Here is a 17551-nt window from a genome sequence, read left to right as displayed (position 1 = left end):
CCTTCTCACAAATCATGGAAGCAACGTGATGTCAAATGGCATGGTTCAAATCCATTATTTAAAAGGCTCTCCATTGACTTGTTAAGGATCTGGTAAGTATTTTATCGCCAATGGCATGTTGAGACCAGCTCGTCAAAATTGATGTCTAAGTTACTTACATCACAATTCTATATGCTCTTCTTCCCACATCGTATTTGATTTCTAATTAGTCAAAGTGTCCGAAGATATTTGAATAGTTAACAAAAAATTCACCACTCCTTATAAGAAGATGTATACCGTATGACCACTTGTCAAGATTGTTACTCAAAGTCTTTGACCAAAACATCACATGTTAAGAGTATTGTACTCGTGGTCACATGTACGAGTAATTTGAATCAGCAAGACAAAAAAATATTACTTGGACTAGGTATGACATAATCAAACTAGTAGAGGCTGACAAATAAACCATATTCTAAACCAAATTGGTATAAGACAAGTGAAAAAAATGAAACACAAGGTTCAAAAGTGGTTCTAAAATCAACTATAATTTTTCAATCAATTGAAGATCATAATATACTACTAATATCACTCATAATCATTCCATAATTAATAATTAATTATGGATGTCAAACCGAAAACTTATAAGATCACACGCACTACAAGTTTATCTTAGAGATTTAAAACGAGTTTAAAAATTAAATTTTTAAATCGAAAGAGAGATAAAGTTAGTTGAACCAAACAAAAGATAAATATAGAAAAATATTTATTTTGCAAAACTTAGAGCTTAATTACATAATTAATAGGCATTATCTATCCTCCTAGCACAATAAACTTGAAAATAAAACTCAAACCAAAACCTTCTTTGCTATGATAATAAATTGCTTACAACTTTTCCAACATGAACGGAATAATTGGTTGTTTCCAATGCAAAAACAGCATCAGGCATAATACAGGCTTGTACATTTACAAAGGGCAGGCATCATCATATAATACATAGTAATTAAAGTAGATTATTTAGTGACCAACTGCTTCTTCAAGTTAAGTATTTCATTACCATATTGAGCTAGTTGCTTCTTTAACTTGGTCGATGCTTCTTCATATTTCTTGTTCATCAGACCCATTTCATCGACAACCTCTTTGTATCGACCACGATAAGCATCTAAAGTTGCCTGCATTGAGCGAAGCTGCATTCTGAGCTTTGTTCTCTCTTTGTTGTAGTTTAAGTTATCCTGCAAGCATCATCATGTCTTTAAAGAGTAATCTCACACAGAAAAAAATAGCACCAGCCCGAGAAGGAAATCTCTGAGCACAATGCAAAATTTGACATTGTAAATAAAAAGGTAATTGCTTCACATACCTTGTGCATTTTGAGTTCCATTTGCAAAAGCCTTTTTTCTAATTCATTTGAATCAGTCTTGGCCTTCACTATCTGCATAGAAAACAAGTGCTATTGGATAAAAACTTGAACAGATAACAAGACTGATTTCCTCAAGTCTAGACACGCCCCATCCTAACAAAACTGATTGTGCAATTGACCTACCAATTCTTGACCAATAGCAGATTCCAGAGAAGATAACTCATCCTTTTCTCTAGAAATGATGCTCACGTGCTCCTGCAGTTTTCGTAATTCTTCACAAGTATGTTGGTGTTCTGATGACAGTGCTTCAAATCTTGACTTCACCTGTTGGATAATCAAGATTTGATTTTTAATAACACAAATGTGCTTTCAATAAATAAATAAATAAAAACAGTAGATTAAACAAACAGAAAGGCTCACTTCATTCAGTTCCACAATCTCAACTGCACACTGCTTAAGATCGTTTCTTAGTTGATCAATCTCAGAAGACTTGGCCAAGCTGCGGAAGACAAAACTGTTATATTAATTTATAGAATATTAAAAAAAATAAGCTAAGTTGCATGAAATTAATTCTTTTGAGCATAAACTTCAAATTAAATAATAAAATTACAGAAAAAATTATATTAGCATGGAAGGCACTTGAAGTCATCCTCATCAAGCATTGCTTGTCCCTAACTATTTGAGATTGATCTTATATTTTTATTGGGCTTTATGCAAGACTAAAGCAAAAAAAAAAACTCAAATAAATTAAATTATTATTAATTACATTAACCTAAATTTCCTTCAATTTTCCTCATCAGCTTATAGTGTCCTCTAATTGATTCAACTCATCTTTGAATATGTGTCATGCCATCTCAAAGTATTTTTGAATTTATCCTTCTATTGAACTATATGCAAAACTATATAATTAATAATATCCAAACCTTTTGAATTTTTTTGTTCTATTAACAAATGTTTTCTTTTATCTCATTCTACCCCCCCTCAGACCTACTCAAATTGATTCAAATAATAACTATAAAACCAGTTTTCTACCTTAAGCATATATGCATACCATCTCAACATTTTTCATTTCATCAGACAAATTGGAAAAATTGAATAAAAAACAATCATATCCAACTTAGTCAACCAGGATAGAGATAGTCCCACTTTTCAAACTAAGGTAGACGCCACATGTTGGACATCCAACCAAAACAGGGCCCATCCCCTGTCAAATTTATTTATTAAAAAAACTAAGAAAAAATTCACCTGCTTTGTTTCTCTTCCTGTGCCTTTTCTTCGACGAAGATTAGCCTTTCCTTTAGTTCCTCGCATTGTTCTTCAGAAAACTTCAGATCATTCTTTGCCTATCACATGCATCAGGATTACGACAAAATACACAAATTATTCTTATGATAAAGTGCTCGAAGATCAATGAAAAGTGAAAGTGGCATTAAGTGGACAACATATAAAATATTGACATGGAAAAAAATAAGAATAATCTCTCATATATAATACCTCTTGTAAATTTTCAGATAGTTTCTGAGTCAGATTAATCTGCATTTTTAATTTTTCACTAGCATCCAACAAAGCTTTCTCTTTAGATGACCATATCGATTTTTCTGCCTCCATTTCTAAAAGGGCATCTGCAAATTGCTGCAGACCAAATGGAAATGAAGAAATTGGATGAAGTTCACAAGCAAAATACCAGAATCAGTGTTCCAAATGAAAGTTGCAAAAAATTATTACTATTCCCATCTCTTCTTTTTCTCTTAACACAGAGTTCATAGAGGACTCCGTTTCTTTCAAAACTGATTCAGACTCAACCAATCTCTCTGCCTGTAGCAGAACATGTCGAAGACAACCATTAGGAAAATAGGAAACAAGATAAAGTAAAGGGAAAAGTTTATCTTAGTAGGACACACCATGGCTACCATCTCCCCCTTCAATGACTTTATCTCAGAACCTGCAGTGCCTAACTTCTCCGAAAGAGCCTCTATTTCTGAATTCAAAAATTCATTCCTTGAGACGGCTTCTTCCTTTTCATTAAATGCACACAGCAAAGCCTCATTCAAACAAGTGATCTCAGCCTCCATTTCAAAGACACGAAGCTCTAGTTTTTGGTGGTCTTCCTAGACAAACAAATGGAGCTTTATATCTATAGTAATTGCAATCTAATAAATTGGCACAAGATCATACGAAATATGAAAAGATTAAAAGATATGACAGAATAAGAAACCTGACCTGAAGATTTTGCTCAATCATGTTGACACCCTTTTGCCGGTTATAATCACTTGATTTAGAGTCACGCATCCTAGCACCAAGTGAGTCACGTCTCCAAATATCACGTTCGAGAACAACATTTTGACTTTGCAAGTGCTTGATTTCTCGCTCAGCCTGTGCCTTTTCACTCTGTCAAATATTTCTGAAGATAATTACTGGAAGCTTGATAGACTACAGATCAAACATATCTGAACAAAAGGGATACAAACTATAAATGGCAACCTCTAGTTTTATCTTGTCTTGAATAGCATTTTTAAGCTTGAAATCCGTATCCTTCAACTTTGCCTTGGTTTTATCAAGTTCCTTTCTGATGGTTTCCTTCTCTCTTACTATAGAAGAGGATGACAAGCATGACACTTCTTTTTGAAGACTGAGGACTTGAGACAGGAGGTCATCCCTCTGAAGATCATGTTGAAGTCCAAGATCCTACCACAAATAAAAAAGGATAAGATAAGATCATCATAGTAACACATGCATAATGAATAAACTTACATCCATAGCTTTCCGCTGATTTTCCAATTCAGATATAAGTTCCTGCAGTTGATTCTGATAGGCAACAGATTGTTTGTGGAGAATGTCCTGCATTTCTAGCAAGTTAGCAAACAACGCAAAATGTGTGGTTAAGTATTGATGTTTTATCAAAAGCATAGCTACAACACACCTTTTCTTGCTCAAGCTCACAATTTCTCTTCATCGTACATCTTTGTATTTCGTTATGTCCTGCAATTATTGATTTGAACTGAGCAGCATCTGCATCAGCAAATGACCTGAATTCCTGGCATACAAACAAATATGAAGAAACTGTTACCAGAGAATGAAGTGCGAGATAAAGCACAAAATTACATGAGGCAGAACAAAGATTAAAACATCAACAAGCAGAGGAAACACAAACAGAAAATATTGCTGCAAAGCAGGACTCAACGTTATACATCCAAAATCTATTATCCTCATATTTTATAGTAGCATTGGCAAATGCCAAAGCTAGAGTTTTTCCATGATGCTAAAAAGGTTCAATTTTGAACAGAAGATATGCTTCAATTACCAGCACAAGATTGCACCTTCACTTGCCAACAATTGAACCTGTCCAGCAAAACCAATATGCTGAAAACACTTTCTATAGGCGATCACTCTTGAGTGCACAAGATATTCAAGACTCGAGAGCATGACACAATGATGAGACCAAACTCCAAAAAGTTGAAGTCGTGATAGGGAAGAGGTGATCAACGAGAACAATATTTAGCATAATAATAAATGATTTAGAATTGTTGAGATATCACTTGTGAAGTTGTGATATAAAATTACATGGAGGTCACAGGATAAGATCCATACACTCAAGTTGCTGTTGCATAACATAAAGACGAGAACAGAAAAAAAAACCTAGTATTTGACATTGTTTTCCTTTCCAATTTAAAATGGGATAAGCAATCTTTACCAAACGGCATACTCAAGAAATTCAAGCAAAAGGAATACATGTACCTGTCACTACAAGTTTAGCAAGAAATTTACCATAAATGCATCAGCTAGGATGGAGAAATCATTGAATAGATCTTTAACTATGGATACAGTATCATCCATAGATTTCTTTGAATGTTCAACCTGCATCGCTAAGTCTTGGACTTCAGTTACAACCTTTCCAGATAAATCTGACTTAATTCCCTGAAACATGCCAAGGAAGTATGCATAAAATAGAAAGATGAAAATCCATATCTTTTTTGTATTTACAGTTAAGAATCCATTCAACAACGAAATCATAAGAACGAGAATGAATGAGTAGCAAAAAAAAAAAAAAACTTACTATAACTGCATCGGTTAGTACCACTGGTTGAAGCTGTTCACAAGACGCCCTAGCCTCTTCTTGCGCATGTAAAAGCTCTTGATTGAGCTAAAGAAAAAAATAAGGTGAAAGATAACAACCAGTGTAAATTGGGAAAACAGAGAAAGAAATTAATACCCAGAACAATAAAATAGTAAAAACTTATAGAAAAGTTTATACCAGATCCCATAAAAGAAGTAAATTAATTATAAACTCATGGGAAAAAAACAATCGAGTAAAAGTCTAAAGCTCTCATTAAAAGAACAATTGCCACTGAAAAAATCATTAGTCATATCATAAATTTAACAAAAATAAAATTATAAATGTGAACAATGTGGTAAGGGATCCAAACCAAACTCGATCATTGAACTAATTTCTAACCAAAATATTTCTCAGTTTTTGTTCATATAACATATTGATATTTTCACTTTTAATACAAATAATTTAAGAAAGCTGCTAAAAAATTTTATCATAGGCAAAGATTGCATTGAAGTTTAATTTAAGGCCTCACATTATTCTGTTAGAATTTTCATGATAAGGAAATTGGATTTAATTTTCATAAATATTTGTGTGAAATTTTATATCTAATGTGCATATAATGGTATTTCTAATTCAACTAGTAATGTCGTTTTCATTTTTTTATTTAATCAATTTGGTACACCTTCCATTAATGGCATCCCCATAAATCAAGTTAAATCTAATATTGATTGAGTCTCAAATGCAAAAAAGAAGAAAAGGAGCAACTTTATTGTGCTATTCCCACATCCAAATGTATCATGTGGCACAAAAGTATTCCAAAATGCATTGACTAGTTACCTCTTCATACTTCTCCTTGAAGGAAGCATTCTGTTCAGTAGCCAACTCAAGAACATTGTCCAAATTTTTTTGAATAGATGCCTTCTCAATTTCTAGTGACTTGATCTGCATAGGCATTTATGTGTTCCAGTTACTATGTTAAGATGAGAGTATGTACATCCATGACAAATAAAGTACCTGATCCTGGAGTTGTTTGATGACAACGATTGCCTCTGATTCCCTCTCAGTTAAGCTTTTACACCCACGAGTTACGCTGCAGCTTGTTTTACCACTCGAGGCAATAGTGCTGCCATGGCTAGGACTGAATTCAGATAACTTTTTTGCTGGGCTTTTAAATTCTAAGTCCAGGGCATTCTGAAACGAATATTATATTCATGTTGGCTCTTACATCAAACACAAACTAGCTTGTAAAAAGATAGAAAGCAAAACCTGGCGATGACAACTCATGCTCTTTTCTATGTCAATGTGGTTGCATTCATCAGTTTCACTTACTGCCTAACAAAGAGTTGTTTGAAATTTAAAATCACATGGGACTAGAACAAAAAGTTGCAAAGGCAAAAAAAGATACATACCGAAAGCAAGCCAAGCTTTTTGGAATGGATTTTTTTCCTATCTGTAACATGCAGCAAAGCATGTGCATCTGGAAAAAAGAAGTTCTTGCAATCATAGTCATCCTCCGAATTATCAGGCAAACTAGCATCATGATTCATGTTATCCGGATTAACATTATTTTCTTTTATTAATTCTTCAAAAGGGACATGGAAACCAATATCAGAATCATGTCTAATGCGATCTGTAGCAATTGAATCTGGAACGGGCACCTGAATTTATATTCCTTACAGTTAGCAAACATTACAAAAAAAATATTGTTGCTTGCACTGAATCAATGAACTAGATAATGTATACAAAAAAAAATCCAAGTTAATAGGCATAACCAACATTTGCAGTGCGTTTGAATTGAAGGCTGTCATTATCAGCCAGGTGCTATATGGTATAGACATATTAAAGAAGCCTTCATCTACGAATAACAATTATCAAAGAAATATCCCAACTGACACTTCATGTTTCAAATGGCATATGCAGATAATGTGGTCTACTCACCGCAGAGAACATTTGCAACATGTGGGGCATATGTGAAGGCATAGCAATCATTATTACAAACTAACATGCATCCACTAAAGTATATTTCAAAACCTATATATATATATATATATAACAATTAATATCAATCAACTGTGTAAAACTAAAAGATAACCCAAAGCATTGCCATACTATTCCAGTAAGAAAGATTAATTCAAGCAATAAAACAAGCAAGACATTTAATGCCTAACATTTTGAAACGAAGATAAAATCATCAGAGAGATATGTTTTGTCCTTGATAAACTTAAACATTACTGGAATAGTGCTGGGTAAAGTGCTGGCCACCAGTCTAGACACTAATGAGTCCAGAAAAATCAAAAATAACATTTTGTTTTCCTGTAAGAATCTTAATATATTGATTAGATCATTATGCATTCAGTAGTCAATACACCTGGTATACAGGATATCAATATACTGAACTGCTTAACAAAAAAAATCTGATATTGATATTTTATATAAATAGCTCCTTAATTTAAACTGCGTAACTAACATAATCTGATATCTATAATAATACAAGTTGGCCCAGATTATGGTTTACCTCATTGTTACATTTTCGAGAAGGTCCTGGGCACCATGTTAGTCTTCTTTTGTTCTGTAAATGAAAAGGAACTTTAAGTTCAGGCATTTAGTTCTCAAAACAACAAATAGGATGGCATTCATCTGTAAGTAAAGCAAAAATGCATAATATAGAAACTATTGTAGATCATAACAAGTCAAAGCAAGAATAAATTGTAATGTGTGAAATGAACAAATTACTCTAAGGACGAGAATGAGTCTGATCGGATGTACTAAAATCCACAAACCTAGATTGGAACCAAGTTTCACTAAAAACATATCGGGACACAATTTTTTGGCATGGATTGGATCTGGCCAATTTTTTAAAAAATTCTATGTTTGCAAACTAAAATTCAATCAATTATCTGAATTCATTTATTATCATTTTGACCTTCTTTATTATTTAAAAATAATAATAAAATATGTAATTAATATGTACTAATTAATTACCTAATCAGTTTGGATCGGATTTTACATGAATGCTAACAACCAGACCCCCAACTCAAAAGAGTGTATTTGACATCCCCAAACCCGAAAAAACCCAAATTTTCAAATCAGTTCAATTTGATTTTCCAATTAGTGTCACATAAATCAATTTTTTCCCCATCCCTAATATTATATACTGTTGAATCATTCGAAAGAATTAGGAAGTAACTGAATCTATGAAAGTAAATCAAATTACAGCTTAAAAATGAGATTTTGGCTGCATTTGTGAGACGAGATATGAACAACATAAAAAAATGCGTAAAGCATATTATGCTAAAGAAGCATAAAAAAATAACCACAATTGATTTACCTAATTCAAGAACAACTGTTTTACCAATCAGACAACAAAAGAAAATCAGAGATGTAAAAAGGGGCGACCTAATTAATATGTAAATCAACCTATGTTTAGTTGCATTCACACTATGGCAGTGGGATGGATTTCTTTTTGAAATGAACAAAAGCACAGTTTTGTAGTAATATACTTAAAATGAAGAAATTTACTAACCTGACTAAGGTATGTACTCTTATCATCCCTTTCAGAACATAATACCAGTGAACTAAGGTTAGCAATTTTCTTGGCTTGCTCTAGCAATCTCTTTTCACGATGAGCTTTAGCTTTCTTTTCCTCTTCTAGCTCCAATGATATTCTGTCCTTCTCAAGCTCACTCTTAGAAAAATACATCCCATATTAAGAGAAAATAATCATCAATGGTAACCACATCATCAAATAGAAAAGCAAACAATGCGGTGAACCTGTAGCAGAGTGTTTCGAAGGTTAAGTATTTCTTCCCCCAAATGCTCTGAGTGAGAGCTCTATAATACCCAGCAAAAGTGAGAAATAACAAGACAAAAATTAGCAACTGAAGCAACATGGACCCAATACAAGTGGTAATAACATCAATGTATATGGACAGACCAATAATTTTGCTCGTAACCCTTCAATTTCTTTCCTTTGGCGTCTTAATAAAGCTGCATCTGTTAGGATCTGTCAATGAATGGCAAAAAGCAACTAAATATACAGATTACCCGTTTGTCTGAGACAAATCAAGCAATGCATATGAAACAGATTAAGAGTGGGTTCCAAGATAAATAAAAAGAGAAGTAAGAGAACCCCATAAACTTTTAGGTCAACGAAATAAATGTCTATTAATTGAAAAGTCAAGGTTGAATTTATTTTGGAAAGTTCCCAGTTCTCCAACTTGCTAAAAACAAAAATTTCCCAAGAATATGGGAGAAATCAAATTCTTATAAAAAAAGATTTTTTTTTGATAATTTTCAGGAATGTTCAATCTACCTCAAGTAAAAAAAAAAGCTTTATTTCATAGAAAAGTGAAAAACTCAATGTCAAATTTATTTCTTACTTATTTCATTTCAGATTCTCCTTTTTTTCTTTGAAAAGGAAAATTGAGCGGGGAAATTGAAAAGAAAGTGGGCCTAAGCTTGCAATAAGACAATGCGGCTCTTTGATTATTACTGAGAAAATTAAAAACAGAGATACAAGCAATTTTGATCTATTTTGAAAATTATAAGAATGATGGGGAGGTAGATAGTGAAGGGTGGTTGGAAAAAGAAAGCATGTGAGGTTTCTTGCATGAAGTAGAGAAAATTCATTTAGTCATTCAGAATTTGTTATAGGAATATTAAACTCCTAGAACATCAAGCAGTTACAACAGATATAAGAAAATGCAAACAAATAGGAAATGAAGATTCCATTCACTCTGAAATTTGTCATAGAGATTTAATAGAATAGGTTGCACTAGGTTCCAAAATAGGGTTGCCTAAGTATTCTTATAATCATATAAAACAGTTTACTAATGGAAGGTTGACTAGCAGTATTCACATTATGTGGTAAAGGAAGCGGAAAATGTTGTGAACAGAATCGGATAGCAGGAGTGAAGTTATAGTTAGAGATCAATCACTAAGAAGAGAATTTAGCATATTCTAATATTCATTAGTGGGAGAACACTAGATATCTAGTTGATACACATACAACTGCAGTGTTGGGAGGATAAACACTAATCAGCGAGGTAAGCATGTTTGCTGGAGAAGTTGATGCCCTTGGTGGTGAAGACAAACACATCAACATAGAGCTGAAAGGAATAGAGCACAAAGGAAACAATGTCCATGGTTTAAAGTGTCATGCCGAGACGGTCGAAATGGGCGAAACATCTCATTCCGCTCGACGACCGGCACCAGCACGACCTCGGCACCAGACCCACAACGGCTGCGATGTGTTGCGTGACCGTGTGGTCGTAGTGGAGGGGTTGCTCAACCCCGCAACAACAACGGAGTGGTCACATAACCCTTCCGCTGCCGCCGCGAAGGCGTCGCGCGATCCTACGGCTGCTGCAAAGGGGTTGCATGACCACCACGGTCGCGCTGGAGGAGTCACGCAATCCTCGTGGCCATAGCTGAGGGGAAGCACAATCCCGCAACAGCGCGGAAGCCGCGCAAGCTCGAGAGTAGTGTCGGATTTCAGATTTTTTTTTTAATTAAACTTATATTAATTATTTTAATCAATTCTTAACTATGATGGAAATAATCTAAAGAGGCTTTATTAAATCCTAATAAAATTATCTAATTAATTTTATATTTCATTTATTTTAATATAAAAATTATAATAAAATTTTTATTTATTTATTTATCTATTTTCATATCTCTAAGAAAAAACCTAGGTAGCACAGACACTCAAAAAAAAAAAATTTTGGAAGTGTCGGACACGGACATAACACGGACACGTAAATACGCATGTCGAACACGGCAAAAACCGCGTCGTTGACTTTTTACAAGTTTGACCAGTCAGACACGGCTAGGACACGGATTAGACACGTTTTCGGACACGTTTGGGCTCAATTGCAAAAAAAATAAAAATTTTGAAGGTAAAATTGAAAAATAATAAAATTACAAGGACTACTTATTCAAATGGAAAAAAGCCCTAAATTACTCTCCCCACTCCCGATTCCTCTCCCCACTCCCGATCGGCGATTCCTTTTTCCCATCGCGACAGAACTGTTTCACACAACCATCTCCTGCGCTTTCGCCGCCAACGCTCTCCACTGTTCGCCAGGGTCTTGGTTGCCTGCCGCTGCTCGCAGAAGTCCGCCACAGCGCCACTGCTCGCAGAACCCAGCAGCAACTCGCCGCTGCTCGCAGAAGCCCGACATCGTCTACTCTCTCTTCGACAGAAGCCCAGCGTCGCCGCCGCTGCTCGCAGAAGCCCGACGTCACCTGCTCAACAGCAACCCTCGCAGAATCCAGCAGCAGCCCGACGCTGCTCGCAGAAGCCTGCCACTGCTCGCAACAGCCCGTCGTCGCTCGCAACAACCCGTTGTCGCTTCCCGTCATAGCCCTCTTTCTAGTAAGTTTACTTTTTTGTTTTTTCTTCTGAGATCACGAATTTGTTTTTGCTTTTGGTAAGTTTCTGGTAAGTTTAACAATAGGCTCCCCTCCGTTACTTCTTAATTGTTATTTTCATCCTATTTGCCATGGAAAGTTTTCAAAATAAGAGTGCACAGGAGGATGTTGATGATTATTCTCCTTTGTGGAAATTTGTAACCAAGGTGGAAAAGGCAGTTAGAGGAGGAAATGTCACTTGGTCATGCAATATATGTAATAAAGTGTGCAAAGGATCATATTCAAGGGTGAAAACGCGCCTGTTAAAACAAAAAGGTGCTGGAATTGCAGGTTGTACGGCTGTTACAATGGATCAAATAAAACGTATGCAACAACTTATTGATGATGCAGAATTGAGAAAGAAGAATTCTAAACAGAAAGAAGTTCCGCTGCCTTCGTCATCTGCATCATCAAATATGGCTTCAAAATCCTCATTTAGTTCTAGTGGTATTTTACAAAATGATGATCCAACAAAGAAGAGGAAAGGACCACTTGGCCCACTTGAAAAATCTTTTAACTTGAATGCCAGAGATGAGCTCCACTCTAAAATTGCAAGGTTGTTTTACACTTGGGGGATTATCTTTCAATATTGCTAGGAATCCTCATTATGTTCGTGCTTTCAGTTTGGCTACTCAACGAACAATTCCAGGTTATCTTCCACCTGGATACAATTTATTGAGAACTTCACTTCTTCAAAAAGAAAAAGCTCATATTGGAAAGCTTTTAGAGCCAACAAAAGCTGCTTGGAAAGAAAAGGGAGTTAGTATTTGTAGTGATGGGTGGTCGGATGTGCAAAGAAGATCGCTAATTAATATCATGGTCGTGTGTGAAAGTGGTCCTATGTTTTTGAAGGCGATAAATTGTGAAGGTGAGTACAAGGATAAAACTTTCATCTCTAAGTTGCTCATTAATGCCATAAATGAAGTGGGACATCAGAATGTTGTTCAAGTGGTCACCGATAATGCTCCTGTTTGCAAAGTTGCTGGGCTTCTCGTTGAGACAAAGTACCCACATATATTTTGGACTCCTTGCGTTGTGCACACATTGAATCTTGCTTTGAAGAATATTTGTGCACCGATTGACTCTCTACAAAACAAAGAAGCCTTTGATGAATGCAAATGGATAGCAGAAGTAGCAAATGATGCTTCAATGATCAAGAATTTTATCATGAATCACAATATGAGATTATCCATGTTCAACGATAACTCAAACTTGAAGATGCTATCACTTGCGGATACTCGATTTGCTTCAACGATCATTATGCTTAAAAGATTCAGGCAAATCAAGAAATGTCTTGAAAACATGGTGATTAGTGAAAGATTTGGTATATGTACACTATAATCTTCGTCTTTTATCTAGGAGGAGTCCACATTATAATGAAGGAGAAAATAAGATGTGGGATGTTGGAGCAGATGGATTTGATTCCATGGATATGGAGGGTGCTACTATCCTTGAAATTGCCAATTTGTCTCTTGATGAACCTGAATTGGAGTCGGTCTTATTTACTGACGAAGGCGGAGTTGGCGATGAGACCGATATGGATGTTTGATTTTTTTTTTACTTGTTTATTTAAGATGTATTTGGGGTGTTGCATTTTGTTATGTTTACTTTTTGTTTGTAATGGATATTATGGTTAATCTAATATGAACATGGTTTTCTATTCTAGGATTTTTAATTCTTAATACGATATATATATATATATATAATATTTTTTTATTTTTTTAATAATCGTCGTATCCTAGCCGTATCGTGTCTTATATTTTTAAAATTTTTCGTATCGCCGTATCCGTGTCGTATCCAATACGATACCCGTATCCGTGCAACATAGGAAGCAACCTCTTGCAAAAAAAACATGGTAAAAATCCTTCCCCGGGGCCCCACATGGCAGGAGCTTCGTGCACCGAGTTGCCCTTTTTTTTATCTATTTTCATATCTTTTCCCTTTTTTTAAAGATTATTTTTTATATTATTTATTTTTTAAAATATTTATGTTAAATATTTTATTTTTTAAGTAATATATTTTATATTTAAAAAATATTGAAATTATATTGGCACAGCACGATACGGTACCAAAATCATATTGTTCCAGTCCAGAGCCAAAACCTCGACACGGGTCAAAATTGTAAACCTTAACGATGTTACAATGTGAGTCTCTAGCATTGATGATCATCTACTTTCAGTAATGAGGAAAAGGGTAGGTGATATTAGAATCAAAGGTAGAGAGTGAGAGGCTGAGATCAAGGGAGAGGGGTAGGAGAAAAGGAATGCTAAGAGCTTCAAAATAAAAGAGGATTTAGCATCAATTTCATTGTTATCATTTGTTATAATTGTGTTGTTGAGAGGACAACAATCATCAAAATGGCATCAATTGGCCAAACTTTTTTGCCAAGTTCCTTTACAAGTTACAAAGGCACCCATTATTTTTTTCTAAAATCAGACAACAATTCAATATAATTTTATTTTCAGTGTCAATTAGATATCTCCAAAGAAGTTCGGATAACATTTATGTACTTTCTCCTTAAAATATATTTGCTAGGCAATGCAAGAAAGGATGTATATCATCCCATGTCTACTCTAACCTATCTAGTCTTTAGGGTATCAAATATAATATCCTAATGTTCTTTATCTCTTCTAGTTGAAGAAACATGCTTAGCTTTCCCACTTAATGACATTCTACCAGTTGGGACTGAATAGAGAATCTTATCCTACACCTAACCCACTCCATTGAGGTCCTTACCACGAATATAAAATTAGATCCAAGAGTTATGTGTATTATTCTTATATTCTTCATTTTTGTGATGAGAATGAATTAATTCTCCCTTAATCTCAACATTTGTTGATAAATAGTCATTGCAAGATAAAAATAGACATATATCAGAAATTTCTAAGAATTAGAGAACAACAAAAGAATTTGATGACAACAAAACCTCATTAACACATGCGCAATTGGTAACACGCAGTGCTCTGCTTGCAAACTGAAGACTGCTTTTAGTCTCGTCCGCATGAACCTGCCATGAAGGATACAATGTGAGAGTTGATTATCACCTATCTATCAATAGTGCAATGTGTTTCTCACCTTCATTATGTCACTTATATACAATAGGAGAAAAAAGACCTTCAAAGAGGTACAAGTATAGAATATATAACAAACTTGGTTATCCGATAGATTTGTTTGCAAATATGTATCATCAAGAAAAACAGAAGGTGAGAATTGTCACTTGAACAATACGGGCATCAAGAGAACACAAGAGTGCACTAAATCAAATAACATGATGAAACTCCAGTAATCAACAGATAAATACAACAAGTTGGTGATGCACCTGTGCCAATGTAATGTTGCAAATGATTGAAGTGTTAGCATTTCCTCCAAGTGCAGGCTGTAAAATCCGAGTGAGCTTACTGTCCCTATAAGGAACATGACCGCTGCAATAGTTTAACAGTAAGGATGAGTATACATTTGCGTGTGAAAGAAACTACATAGGGCAGACAATAACAGCATACCCTTGGCTTTCTGCACCTTCACTTAACTTTTTTATGACAGTACCAAGCGTCATTAGGCTTTTGTTTATATGAGAACCCTCTTTCAGTCGCACGCCTTCTGCGCCAGTCTTGGCTGCACGTTCAGACCCAGCTAAATCCACCAAATTCTGCATGAGTTTAAACATTTTAAATCAATAAGATGGCTATTGAAAAGAGTCAAAGTGGGGAAAAATTTAGGAAATGTAATCACAATCAAGCACTGAAACAGTGCAAAATTTACATACAAGAACTGATACACGGACTGCATCACAAGAATCAATTGTGCCCTCTTCTTCCACCCTTTCCTTACTCTCAATAATCTAAAGGTCCATTCAAAAATCAGTGGAACAACTTAGGATAATCATCCGAATGCAATACATTTCAAATTATCAAATAAACGTACCATGCGAAATATAGTGTGAGACCTACTACTATGAAGATTCATGTTTGTCTCTCCGATATGGCGATGAGCTGCAACAAAAAAAGTGCTCATGTCATGTACTTTAATAACTTTCCTCAAGAACACAAAAATAATAAATAATAAATAAAGGGCAGTCCAGTGCACGAAGCTCCCGCTATGCAAGGTCCCGGGGAAGGATCCATTGTACGCAGTCTTACCCTGCTTTTTGTAAGAGGTTGTTTCCAAGATTTGAATCCGTGACCTTTGGGTCACAAAGCAACAACTTTACTGTTGTGTCAAGCTCCCCTTCAATAAAATAATAAATAATAAATAAAACTGTGGCAAACAAGAAAATACTTACATTCACCAAACTCCATCAAATCAAGAACTTGTTCAGCACAGGTCACAATCTCTTCTCTTAAACCAGCAACATATATACCCCTCTTCAAAGCATGGTCAGGATGATTCATTAAGATCAAAGAAAATATACAACAAAATCAATGATGCAAATGGGATAAAGTACTTTCAGTTGAAGGCTACCTCGAGGCTTTCATGGATTTGCAATTTACGATGCTCTGGGACCAGAAGATCATTTATTTCCTCATTATATATCTCCATGTAAGACATGCGGAGAAGGAACTCTCTATCCATATCCTAGTATTGCAATTAACATCATATACACAACACTAGTATCATTTGTCAAGCTATACAAGAATGAAGATTTTTGTAAATGGTCATTAACTTGGGTGGTAAACCTTGGGAGAAAAGGATAGAAGAACATGCATAAATTGACCTGCCTAAACCTACATTGGCAATGCCCACATCTACAAAAACAACTTATTCTTAACACTACTATCATCTTCAACTGTGGGAGTAACTCAATTCAGTGTTAATAGAACTGCTAGTATTACTCATATGCACAGGCTAATTTTATACGAAAAGGTAATGACGATGATGTGGCTTTCTTAAGCAGGTAAGTGATGGAAAATAAATAAGTTCTACAAATCAAAAATTGAACTGACCACAAATTGGCAAAGTGTTAATTTGGCAAAATATATATAGGAAAAGTATCATTGCCTCTTGGATGCTCTTGAATAAATCATGCACAGCGAGGGGGATAATTCCAGGTTCTGAATTTGAACCCCGCATAGTATAAGTTTTGCCACTGTTAGTTTGCCCATAGGCAAAAACTGTGCCTATAAGAACAAACAAAAAAGGGAAATGCTAAGGAAGCTAAAATTCACAAGTGCATAAGCACTCCAATTCAAGAAACATACTTGCAAGACTAATATTGGTCAGACATAGCTTAAAACTGACGAATTATGTAGATGGGTAATAGTGTTGCACGAGACCATTAAAGCCGCGGACGGCGGAAGCAACGATCTCCTTGGTGCGAGCTTCGTAGACATCAATAGTTCTGCAATCGTCTCCAAAAACCCTGTCTGACACTCGGGAAGAAATCGAAATGAGGCGTAGAAGTGCACGGCTAGGGTTTGAAAAGGAGGGAAGGAGGCGGAGACAGACCGAATTCGAACTTGGAAGGCTGGTTCGTGAGGTGGATGGAACTACCGGAGATCTTCCATGGGCTGCACTTGGATTCCTCCGGGGAGAGCGGCCGCGCCCTCACGGTCACGTAGATCCTCTCCATCGTCGCCGGCGCAGGGAAAGGTAAGGACGGCACACTCGGCTTGGGCACTGACTATGAATAGATAATTGAGTTTTTAGTTTCCCGCCCGAAAGCGCCAGGGAAATGTGGGCCAGGTATTTGTTAGTTAGGCTGAATCCCTGTGGCCCAAATCCGGCCCAATATGACTGTTCTGGGATTATTTGTAAAT

General features: G+C 35.5%; 1 protein-coding gene across 3 annotated transcripts; it reads right to left on the bottom strand.

Annotated features, from left to right (window-relative positions):
- Positions 1 to 818: 818 nt before the first annotated feature.
- Positions 819 to 17427, bottom strand: LOC121989565 (kinesin-like protein KIN-7I). 3 transcript variants are annotated; one of them, XM_042543682.1, is made up of 32 exons: positions 17241 to 17427; positions 17069 to 17158; positions 16794 to 16912; positions 16257 to 16370; positions 16078 to 16159; positions 15720 to 15787; positions 15562 to 15636; positions 15299 to 15444; positions 15118 to 15220; positions 14725 to 14805; positions 9322 to 9390; positions 9159 to 9218; positions 8911 to 9072; positions 7903 to 7956; positions 6797 to 7045; positions 6654 to 6719; positions 6402 to 6578; positions 6225 to 6329; positions 5391 to 5477; positions 5102 to 5251; positions 4257 to 4370; positions 4088 to 4174; positions 3818 to 4021; positions 3557 to 3724; positions 3238 to 3444; positions 3062 to 3151; positions 2831 to 2968; positions 2582 to 2679; positions 1757 to 1835; positions 1520 to 1660; positions 1337 to 1408; positions 819 to 1208 (listed from the first exon to the last, which is right to left on the bottom strand). In XM_042543682.1, exons 1-32 carry the CDS (start codon positions 17362 to 17364, stop codon positions 990 to 992), a joined length of 3798 nt encoding a protein of 1265 aa, XP_042399616.1. In that variant the 5' UTR covers positions 17365 to 17427; the 3' UTR covers positions 819 to 989. The 3 variants fall into 3 exon arrangements, with proteins under 3 accessions (XP_042399616.1, XP_042399617.1, XP_042399618.1); XM_042543683.1 differs by lacking the exon at positions 17241 to 17427 and having other exon boundaries at positions 16994 to 17133; XM_042543684.1 differs by lacking the exons at positions 15562 to 15636; positions 15720 to 15787; positions 16078 to 16159; ... (2 more) ...; positions 17069 to 17158; positions 17241 to 17427 and adding an exon at positions 12755 to 12884 and having other exon boundaries at positions 15299 to 15439.
- Positions 17428 to 17551: the final 124 nt, after the last annotated feature.

Source organism: Zingiber officinale, chromosome 6B (assembly GCF_018446385.1).
Source record: "Zingiber officinale cultivar Zhangliang chromosome 6B, Zo_v1.1, whole genome shotgun sequence".
Classification (NCBI taxonomy): domain Eukaryota; kingdom Viridiplantae; phylum Streptophyta; class Magnoliopsida; order Zingiberales; family Zingiberaceae; genus Zingiber; species Zingiber officinale.
Note: the sequence above shows the minus strand (reverse complement) of the source record. Positions and strands in the feature narration are given on the sequence as shown.

What these genes read in the sequence shown, in the direction of transcription:
- LOC121989565 (XM_042543682.1), bottom strand. Translation starts at nt 17,364, where the DNA reads ATGGAGAGGATCTACGTGACCGTGAGGGCGCGGCCGCTCTCCCCGGAG. An exon ending in CGCCGTCCGCGGCTTTAATG is followed by an intron (nt 16,913 to 17,068) that starts GTCTCGTGCAAC and finishes TTGTTCTTATAG; the next exon opens with GCACAGTTTTTGCCTATGGG. An exon ending in GTGAGCTTGAGCAAGAAAAG is followed by an intron (nt 4,175 to 4,256) that starts GTGTGTTGTAGC and finishes CTAGAAATGCAG; the next exon opens with GACATTCTCCACAAACAATC.